The 11,563-nt window shown below is 30.7% G+C and overlaps 1 protein-coding gene across 1 annotated transcript; it reads left to right on the forward strand.

The window, feature by feature from the left end:
• Positions 1 to 573: 573 nt before the first annotated feature.
• On the forward strand, positions 574 to 11,180 carry CYP76G1 (cytochrome P450, family 76, subfamily G, polypeptide 1). Its single transcript, XM_082891738.1, has 4 exons — positions 574 to 758; positions 5,535 to 6,198; positions 7,597 to 7,874; positions 10,310 to 11,180. Exons 2-4 carry the CDS (start codon positions 5,565 to 5,567, stop codon positions 10,934 to 10,936), a joined length of 1,539 nt encoding a protein of 512 aa, XP_082747864.1. The 5' UTR covers positions 574 to 758; positions 5,535 to 5,564; the 3' UTR covers positions 10,937 to 11,180.
• The last annotated feature ends 383 nt before the right edge of the window (positions 11,181 to 11,563 follow it).

Below are 11,563 nucleotides of genomic sequence, written 5' to 3' on the forward strand. Positions count from 1 at the left end.
CCTTTGTTCATATTGTGGCGGAAAAAGCATCCAATATAATGTTTCTAAAACAAGTATGTAGAAAAAGTCTCTTAATATTTCATTAGTTGTTCTTTCTTTCTCTTGATTTTATTCATTGTTGATGTTATTTTTATTATTTTGATCTCAAAAAATAAAAAATAAAAAAATTCAATGAACCCACATAAAATACATATGAAACTACACATATATATATATATATATATATATATATATATATATTCTTGACCAACATATATATTTTTGGCTATGAATAAACAGAACTTTATTCAACCAATAATCATCCAAATGGACCACTCGCAACTTTTCCTTGGTTTTAGGGCTTGTGTGTATACGTATAATATCATAAAATTTTTATATTAGATATAATCATGATGGTATAAACTATAATATCAAAGCATAGAAAATCTACTCTAAATGTTTGCCCTTAAAAAAAATAATAATCTTATTATTCACAGACAAAACAAAAAAGTGCGTAAAGAATTAGATTTCAGATAACAATCAAGATGCTGCGGTTGTCATCATCAAAACCGACAATCCACGCATTCACGGAGCACAGTACTCATTCACTTGGTTAAGTAGTATGAAAAAATACTATAAATACACTTCGATGAGAGAATGTAGGAAAGGAAAAGAAAAGTGAGCTTTGAATCTTGGATTCTTTTCTCAACACCTGAAAAGTAATATTATCTACACTGAATTAGGTCTATACAAGAGCTTGGCTGGGCTTGCTAACTAAGGTTAGTCTTCTATTACTATTACTTGGAAACCAAAACAGAATAAGACAAACAATCTTTTTGTTATGACAGAAAGTATTTTCTATAGAAATTTGTTTAAAATTTTTTAAATTTATTTATTTTTTATATTTACTTGCAATCTTCAGATTAATATGCTAGTAGTTGTATTAGCGGTAGTGGGGAGGCAGTGGAAGTAATAGTGGAGGTATAGGGTGGAGGTGGTGGTTTTATGGCATTGGTAAAATTTTAGTCTGAAAAATATTTTTTGCATTTCAAAAGTGAAAAGGATTATCTACACAAATAAACTTGTGTTTCTTTATACTATGCGTTAGAAAATTTTAAAAGAGAAAATTACTAACAGGTTTTAATAATTGGATTTAATTTTTATTAAGTCCTATTAAAAATAAATTCTAATAAAATCGTCGCTAAAAATTTTTTTTTTAACAATTTTTTGCATTTTGCTAAAGATTGACAATTAATGACTTTTTTTATCATGATTTTTATAAATTATCCCTAAAACTTATAGTTAGTAACGTTTTTCTGTGATCAATTTTTCAAACTATTATTGAAAATTGTGACTTTTTTTGTGACCATTTTTTTAAACTGTTGTTAAAACTTATAATTAGTAACATTTTTTTTGTGACAATTATCAAATTGCCATTAAAAATTAACAATTAGTGGCATTTTTAATAGTGTTTTGATGAAAAATACTATTAATTCTCATAAAACCTATTTAATAATAAGTCAACCTATTAGGACCTACACGTAAGTCTCTCACTTTAAAAATATTTTTACTGAATAAAAAGAGCCAAGCTATCTGTTTGTTTTCTCAGTATTTCTCTGTTTGAAAACTTCTTTCGTTAGAGCTTATTTTGATAAAAATAACTTCCAGTACAGTGGCATTATATATATATATATATATATTAGCATATCATGTAACAAGCTTCTTGCCGATCAAAAAAAAAAAAAAAAAATGTAACAAGCTTCTAACAAATTGGATTCTATTTCATTCATTTTAAATATAATTAGTTGAATTTTTTATGTTTTAGCATAACTTTATGTGCTGACTTGTCATTTTTGGGTGTTGCTTGTTACTCCTTGATCAGTGTTCTTGTTATATTATGCTCAAATCATCATGAATTCAATATCTGTCAACTATCTACAAGTAACCACACAAATAAAAATAAATAATATCATCTTCAAGATTTTATTTATTTATTTATTTTTATACAGTATTGGTAGCTATATATATAGTCTCTTTGCTGAATGAGTTTATTTAAGAAGGCTAAGTTAGTGAATATAACTAATGTCCACCATTAAGGATGTATCGTCTTCGTCATCATCATTTTCTTCTTCCAATTGTTTTATAGCCGCGGCAATGACATGTTCAAACAAATTGAAGTAGTTTGATACTGAATCAAAAAATTAGTGGTAGGGGTGAAATTCAGGTGAGCTCAACCTGAGAAACTTGAGATTAGCCTATTTGTTTTAGTGTTTGGACATTAGAAGCTCAAATTGATTCAAGCCGAGATTGGACATATCTCGGTAATATGAGAAATCAGCCTAGATTATATATAAATTTAAATATATAAAAATATTAAATATGCATGTAAAATAACATTGACCATTAGTTTACGCTAAAGTTATCTACTTATGATTCCTCTAAAAAGATGTTAATGTAGTCCAATTTTTTCTTCTTCTTTATCAATAAAATTCCATTTTCTTTGCTGATAAAAAAAAAAGGTTGTCCAATTTTAAAAAAATTAACTAGCCTAGCTTAAATTGAACTCAGGTATAGAGTTATTCTCTTAGATGTGTTAGAGCAACCGGGTCTGGATGACCCTTCAACTCACCCAAACTTGCTCCGAATTGCCTTCTGTAATTAGGGATTGCATTTATAAAAGCAAATTGATGCACTTGTAATAAAGAAAATGATAGAAATTATAGGATGGTGATGATGTTTGGAACAACGGAAAGTGCTGTTATAAATTGTAGTTTAAATGCTGGCCATAAAATTAAGTTGTTTATCACACTCTTATGATCTAATGCGAGTGCCACCATATGATCGTACTAATTGAGTGTCATAACCGTTTGATCATTTTCAATTATGATTGAAAAAAATCAATGGTCATGATTGCATTGTAGTGTGAGGCACACTAGTACACACTAGCCTGGCCCTTGGCTCTTTTTAAATTAAGAGAATCTTTTATGATTTTATTTGTTAATGCATCTTTTTTCTTCTTTTTCTTATATGGGACAGGCTTCATAAAGTTAAGTAAAGAAACAACAAAGAGAGTTTTAAAAACTCCAAAAACAACTTTAAATATTTAAAATAATTCAATAGAAAAATCCATGCCTAAGTATTCAAAACACGTCATGTTTTTATTTTTATTTTTATTATTATTATTATTATTTTTCTTGATGGAAAGTCATATTGAAAGTAAAAATGATATAGAAAACTAGAAGATTGTTTCTAGGTTAACACTGCTAGGAACTTATACACGGGTGGGGAAAATTGCCCACTATTTTTAAATAGGAATTTTTGGTGATTAGGCCCTTTTACTAAGTTATTTAATGCAAAGAATAAAGCTTCAGACCCCCAGTGGGGTGCTGGGGGCCTGCTGTGATTGGTGGAAAAACTTTTTTTTTTTTTTTGAGCCAATGACAGGCTGACACGTCACTGGAGGTTTGAATGGAGTCGCCCCTACTGGGGGTCGGAAGCATTGCTCTTAATGCAAAAGGGGCTGACTATAATTTTTGCTTTATAAGTTCCAGTCTGTACTTGGGACAGCTTGATTATCCAAATATTTATTAGGTTTTTAACTTTAAAAATTTACAACTTCTGATTTAGATGTTTGGTTTCCTTGAAGTTGGTATTTTTGAAATCCTCTCAGCGAGTTTTATCAATTAAGATCGAAGTTACTTATGAAATTCTATAAATAAGTTAAAAAAAAAAAATGAAAATTGCTTACATTAAAATAAACATTTTTGATTTTTCAAGTTAAATTTATTATAATTTTAGTATATGAAATAAAATAAAAAAGACCCGAAAATAATTTTGAAAAAAATCAACTTGCTCGAAAAATTATGAAATTAATTGTGGAGGTTCCTAAAAGATTGAATTTCACTGATTAGATTAAAAATAAATAAATAAATCTTTGTATAGTGAAATTTCACTAACCACCACAATAGTTCCAATACTTCCGATTTTAGTTATGTAGATTCCTAAATTTATGCCACTTCTGATTTTAATTACGTAGATTCTTAAATTCATGTCTATCATGCATATAAAACAATTTTCCAAAAATATTTTCCCCAACTGTTAATACAATATTGTCACTACCATCACCATCACTAACAACCGCAATAATCACAATACTTTCGATTTTTCAAACACGGCGACAAAGGATCAGTTTTGAAGATATGGGTTTTTTCTGTTGAAAAATAATTTTAAAATATTAAGAAAAAAAGAGGGTATAATTATATTTTCTATTTTGTATACATTGACCATTAGGGGTGTGTGTGGATCGGTTTAGAAGAAATAATCTCAACCAAACCATTCCCAGCATGTTGACAATTTCTTAATTTGCAACCAACCCGCCTGTCTTCAAAACTAAATTGGATGGAATTTATGGTAGTTTGGAACCAATGAATTCAGTGAGTTGACCTTGCAAGTTTTAAATATATAAGCAAAAATTAATTAGTAAAAAGATCATATCACAACTACAAAAAATATAAATTCTATAAAAGAAGTAACATATATAAATAATGCTCTTAAAGACTAGGGTTAAATGGATATAAGTACCGAGTCAGGGATATAATATGGGTAAGGTCTATTGTATTAGTATACTACATGACCATGCGGGTTGGGTCAGTTTAAGCAGAGTTGCAAAATAATGGGGAACTGACTGAAAAAACATATTAAGAAGATGAGTGCATCAACAATTCCTCTTGTCACTTTTTAGTGCATCAAAAAGTCATATTTACTTTAATTATTACCACAAAAGTCCTGTTTTTTTATTTATTTTTTATCTTCGTTTTTATTATATAAAAATAAAAGTGTTACTAATTGTTAATTTTTAATGATAGTTAAAAAATTTGTCACAAAAAAAAGTTACTATTTTTAGAGATATTTGAAAATTTCATTTAAAAAAAAAGTTACTAATTACCATTTTTTAGCGACAGATTTATAAAATCGTTATAGAGAAATGTCATTAATACTTGTAGGACTTTTTGATTTATACAAACACTTGTGTGACTTAATGGTGCACAAGTCCTATTAATTAATTAACTCAAAAATAACAAACCGCAACCAAAGCAATCCACTTGTTTTCATCTTGAGTTCTGATTCAGACCATTAATACACTATCACTAAAAGCAGTACTAATTACGTGGCAGGGTAAGGAAAAAAAAAATAAAAAAATAAAGACCAAACAATCATTCACATCTCGCCACGTCATTAATGGTCTGTTTAGTAGTATTAAATTAATGGCATGAAGCATTTTTGTTTCATCTTGTAAAACCACCCAACTCAATAGGCATGTCCTCTCTCAAACGACAAATGGTGGATTGGGTGGGTTGGCGGCGGGTAAATTGTACACCCATATTAGTCATAATGGCTCGTTTGAAAAACCAACATTTTATTTTTTATTTTTTAATTTTATATTTAGTATTTTTTTTTTCAATTTTCATTTAATTTTTTCTGAAAGAACTCCTAGTTTAAATGTCCTAAAAATTTTAGGCCTCGATCTAACATGTATATCTAAAATGTCTACACAGTTTTATCATTGCACCGTATCATAATTGAAAATGGAATGCGAACTAGTGGGCTTGATTCTTGGTTTACTCCTATGGGTTGCGTGGGCCATGGTGACCGAGCGTCGACACCGTCGCCTAGAAGAGTTAGGGAAGTTGCCACCGGGCCCACAGTCGTGGCCGGTGGTGGGCAACATATTCCAACTGGGTTGGTCCCCCCACGAATCATTTGCCCGACTAGCTCGCAAGCACGGACCCATTATGACACTCTGGCTGGGCTCAATGAGCACCGTGGTGATTTCGTCGAATGAAGTGGCTCGAGACATGTTCAAGAACCACGACGTGGTTTTAGCTGGGAGGAAAATATATGAGGCCATGAAAGGGGACTATGGAAATGAGGGATCACTAATAACGGCTCAATATGGTCCCCATTGGCGGATGTTGAGGCGGTTGTCGACGACTGAGTTTTTTGTGACAAGCCGCCTGGACGCCACGCAGGACATTCGGAGCAGGTGCATTGATCGGATGGTGCATTTTATTGGCGATGCTGGGGTGGGCGGTACCAATGCCATTGATGTTGGGAGGTTCTTCTTCTTAATGTCTTTCAATCTCATTGGCAACCTTATATTTTCAAGAGACCTTTTGGATCCAAAATCGGATAGGGGGGCTAAGTTCTTCTACCATGCAGGTAAGATTGTTTAATAAATTGTTATCAATTTAAATTTTTTTTTTTAACAAAATTTGTTAAATCCACTTTCACATTACGGTCATGTTTGTTTGGGTGGACATGAGCTTGAGATTGGACTAATAGTCCAATAAAATTATTAACCCGATGTTTGGTTAAACAATTGAAGTACGGATTAATTATTTTAAACCTGACTATTAGTTAAGATAGGATACATAATCCAATGGATTCGTAGTCCTAGGACTATTAGTCATGGGAATTCTAATCCAGTCCGCCCAAACAAACATGGCCTACATGTATAATACAAAACATGAGATCATTAATATTATAGGCAAAGATAGTCTAAGGCATGCCCTAAACAATATCAAAGATTCACAACGGGCTAAAGAAAGGTCAAGATTGGCCCATAGAACTGCGCAATGCGTCTATTAGGGCTCCAGCACACGTCTTGTGGCCTGTACCAACGGTGCCCATGCTCGAGGCATGATTAAGATCCTCTCTATTTTATAATTAAAAGTTCTGAAAAGTCATATCACATATTTTTATTTTAAATTTAAAAAATTTCAAATAAAAAAAAAAAGAAGTTGTAGAGGATTTCAAAATTCAAATTTACATAACAATTATAGATAGTTGATTTTGAATTTTAATAATGTATTGCAATCTTATATATTGAAATGAAAACCTCAATTCTAATATAGGTAATAAAAAAATTAAATTAAATTAAATTACCCAAGGCTAAGCCTTGGACACAAGGATGCAACTAACAAAAGATTATGGGGCCATGGTCCCTACTTCTGTGAAATATATTGATCAGTTATTCTTTTCCCCTTAGTCTATTAATAACAAAATGGATTTTTTCAACGTAAAAAATAAAAATTCCAATGGCTCTACAATACTCTAAAACATATATATCTTGTTCTTTTACATTCCTTTCTTATTTTGCACCCAAAAAAAGTTTCTTAATCTTATTAGAGATTGCTTTTATGGTATTTGAATTTTTTTAATATGTATATATGTAATTTATATGTCGTATTGTATAAATATATATGTGTGTATACGCGCGCGCGTATTTATGTATATGATAAAAAAGATTATTCACCTTTTAGCCCTCCAATAATGAAATTCTGGTTCCGTCTCTAATTGGACATGTCAACCAAAATTGTCTAAGTCAAGTCTATATATAAAAAGAATAGGTATTTATTTGGGAGTCTAATTATCTTTAAAAAAATAAAAAATATCAAGTGTAAATAAAATTAAGAGCCACATGAAACTTCATATAGTAACACTCTCAATAACATTGCATAATTTACAATTTACAATTTTTTTTTTTTTTATAATTATTTTTTAAAATTTTGGTGATTTCATTTTATGACTCACATAGACGTAGTTCCACCCTTGCAGGTAAGGTTATGGAGTTGGCGGGAAAGCCCAACGTTGCAGACTTCATGCCGATTCTACGACGGCTCGATCCACAAGGAATAAGAAGAAGGACTAATTTTCATGTTGAAAGAGCCTTTGAAATTGTAGCAGGGTTCATAAGAGAAAGAATGGAAAGCATGGAACATGGTCGCAACGAAGAGAAGAGAAGAGACTTCTTGGATGTGCTTTTGGACTATCGTGGTGATGGTGTGGAGAGTCCTCTTGGGTTTTCTTCAAGAATAATCAATGTCATTGTCTTTGTAAGCCTCTTCTTTTTTCCCTGTCAACTACTTTCTTCCATTTTATTTTAGAGTTAAAAGATTTCTACTCATTCATATGCAAAATATTTACAAACATAATTTTTATGCATAATATTTTTTTTTCTTTTCTTTTTTTGTTTATAAAAAAAATACAGCTAGCCCAATAAGTTTGGAATAATAATACTGACTTAACTATTATGTGGGCTAACATTATCTTTTCATGTTAAATGAACAATGGTAAATATAAATTTTAATACAAAGAATATGATAACATTATCTTTTCATCTATATGACTCACGAATTATTGATGAGAAGAGACTTAACTATTATGTGAATTAAAATTTCGAGAGAGGCTTGTGTAATTTTGTCAAAAGTATGGTACTAATTGTATTTTCTCTAAATCTTTAGAGAGATAAGTGTAATTTATCTAAAAAATAAAGTGGCAGTGATATTTTTCTAATTATGAGTCATAATAATTGGTGTTTTAACTTGAAAACATTTTATATGAATTCTTTGTTCAAAAATTTTATTTGTATAATATTATTCCATCTAAATTTATTATATCATCGATCTTCCTTTGTTTTGTTACACATATTTTCAATATGTTCTCTCTCTCTCTCTCTCTCTCTCTCTCTCTCTCTCTCTCTGAGGAGGGTATGACTGCACACATGTAACCCTAGGATTGATTTGAGACAATTTGATGCTTAATGGTTTATTTACTCTACACTTTCTAGATATGTTTGTGACCCATAATTTAAATTTGGATTAATTACTCTGAGGTCCTGTAATAAGAACCTGTACACCATATAAATCTCACAAGTATTTGAATAGATACAAAAATCTTAATAATTGGATTTAAAGGTTTTTTGTGATGATTTTATGAATCTGTCTCTAAAAATTAATAATTAGTGATGATTTTCTAAATCTGTCACTAAAAAAATGATAGCTAGTGATGTTTTCTTTCGATGATTTTCTAAATCTATTACTAAAAAGTAATAATTAATAACCTTTTTTTGTGACAAATTTTTTAAATTATCGTTAAAAATTAATAATTACTGACACTTTCTATGAAAACGACGCTAAGAAAAAAGAAAAAAAGATATTTATAGTAATAATTAAAAGTAAACATGACTTTTAGATGTACTAAAAAATTAAGAAAAATTATTTGTACACCCATCCCCGTAATAGGACTTAGTTCCTTTAAACTTATCATTAATTAATTTACAAAGCAAGACTATTTAGTTTGGACATTGAATTTGTTTTTGGACTTTTGACATTAACCTTTTTTGGCAAGGCTTAGACTTTTGGTTTGGGCTAATGTTTTAGGCATAATAAAATAAAATGTGAACCTTTCTTTGTGGGCTCATTCTGTTGCTGTTCTTATTTCAAATTTCAGAGTGGCAAGAGCCTATAGACTTAATGTCAGGCGTAGTTATGAGCCTGTTCCGTAGATCGGACTTATTTATCAACAAATTATATTCTAACTTTTAGTGATAAATTTATCACTATAAAAGTATTTTGACAAAAAAATTACAATTCAACTATGTACACCTCTCTTATAATATTTCAATACAAACTAACACAAATAGATTAAAAATTAATCAAAACTCACTAACAAAATTCAAAATATTCCAACTACTTATCACATTGATAAATTTATCAATATCATTATCAGTCTCAAATGATTATTTCACAAACATAAAATACATCTAAAAAGTTTTAAAATTTTCTCATTACTTTATGAAGGGCAAATACATAATATATATATATATATATAAAATACTTAGGACTTATGAGTAAAATTAGTCCAGTTAATAGTACATGTTGGTAATTATCCCCTAGTACTTATTTTTTTATTATAATATTTGTATACCACTAATGAAAGACCAAGGCTCTGAGACCATGTTTGTTTGGCGGATTAGATTGGATGAGATAATTAGTGAAAAATTTACTAATGTGGGGATTGTTAGTGAGAGGATTAAGTAAAAGTGTATTTGTTTTGATGATAGTGTGGGAGATGGTTAGTGATAAGATTGTTAAGTTATTTTTATATAAAATAAATAAATAAATAAATTATTTCTATATTAAAAAAACTAAAACAAATATTAAAACAAATAGATGCATTTGGTCAAAAAAAAAAAAAAATTGTTATATAAAATAGACTCAATCTCTTCACTATTTTCCTAATCCCACCCAAAATTCACCCAAACTAATCTCCCTACTGAGGTGGATTAGCAAGCAGCTTGGAATAGTAATCCCCCTCCACAAGGAAGCTACCAAACAAGAGTTAGTGGGACCAATTTAATGCCTATTCATGTTTTCCCTTCCTTCTTTTTATTTTTTTTTATTTGTAATGTTTTATTTATTTATTAAAATATTACTTCTTTTGCAGATAAAAAAAAAATTTGGATTAATTATTTGGGTGAATTTATCAGGAGATGTTTACTGCGGGAACTGACACAACAACCAGTACCTTGGAGTGGGCAATGGCTGAGCTCATCCACAACCCTAAAACACTACAAAAACTCCAATCAGAGTTGAGGAGCATTGTTGTTGGACCAAATCGAAAGCTTGAAGAGAAGGACATGGAAAACCTTCCATACCTCAAAGCAGTCATCAAGGAGACCTTGAGGCTTCACCCCCCTCTTCCTTTCTTGGTACCTCACATGGCCATGGACTCTTGCAACATGCTAGGCTACTACATTCCCAAAGAGACACAAATTCTTGTCAATGTTTGGGGCATCGGACGTGACACTAAGACATGGAAAGACCCCTTGGTGTTTAGGCCGGAAAGGTTTTTGGAACCAAACATGGTTGATTACAAGGGCCACCACTTTGAGTACATACCCTTTGGCTCTGGCCGCCGTATGTGCCCTGCTGTTCCCCTTGTCTCCCGTGTGCTGCCGTTAGCTTTAGGCTCTCTTTTGTATTCGTTTGATTGGGTGTTGGCCGATGGACTTGAGCCGATGGACATGGATATGAGTGAGAGGATGGGGATAACACTGAGGAAGGCTGTTCCATTGAAGGCCATTCCAATACCACACAAAAGTGTAGCAAACTGATCATGGTCCATATGTAAAAGAAATAATGTTAAGTACCTAGAAGAAAATATTCAGAAAATGTCTAGAATTTGAAATACGCAAGGTGTAAATTTAAATTTAGCGTGGTGTGAGTCATTACCCAAAAAGATCTAATTCACACCACACTTTTCAAATTTTAGGCATATTTTGAATATAGTAAATTGCTGTAAATGGAGAGTTGCATTGTATGAATCTTATGTAAATATAACAATATACTTGTTTTAAAGATTGTGTACATGTTTCATTTAAGGTAAATTATAAAAGGTTAATTGGTAAAATGTACATTCCTATGGAGCTATATGTTTGTTGGTTCAATGTTTAATATTTTATTTTATTTTTTTTGGGTAATAAGAATACGTATTGAAAAATAGGCAAAAAAGTCGTCGGTGCTAGAAAAAGTCGTTGGCGGATGGCGGTAGTCAGTAGCAATGGCTGGTGGCAATGAGGTACATAGATATGTGACATTAAATAGATAGGTGAATAAATATAGGTGATACTTGTATAGATATATGAAATTTGAAATATAGGTGACATTTGAGTGAATAATTGGGCATTTAAACTAATAGGTGACATGTGTACAGATAGGTCATATTTTGGATAGATAGGTGA

The sequence above is a fragment of the Camellia sinensis genome, chromosome 10 (genome assembly GCF_055761805.1).
Source record: "Camellia sinensis isolate YWXY chromosome 10, ASM5576180v1, whole genome shotgun sequence".
Classification (NCBI taxonomy): domain Eukaryota; kingdom Viridiplantae; phylum Streptophyta; class Magnoliopsida; order Ericales; family Theaceae; genus Camellia; species Camellia sinensis.

Bases quoted from the DNA above. Each gene is read 5' to 3' on its own strand.
- CYP76G1 (XM_082891738.1), top strand. From the start codon at position 5,565: ATGGAATGCGAACTAGTGGGCTTGATTCTTGGTTTACTCCTATGGGTT. The intron at 6,199-7,596 runs GTAAGATTGTTT...CCACCCTTGCAG, and splicing joins TAAGTTCTTCTACCATGCAG to GTAAGGTTATGGAGTTGGCG. The intron at 7,875-10,309 runs GTAAGCCTCTTC...TGAATTTATCAG, and splicing joins TAATCAATGTCATTGTCTTT to GAGATGTTTACTGCGGGAAC.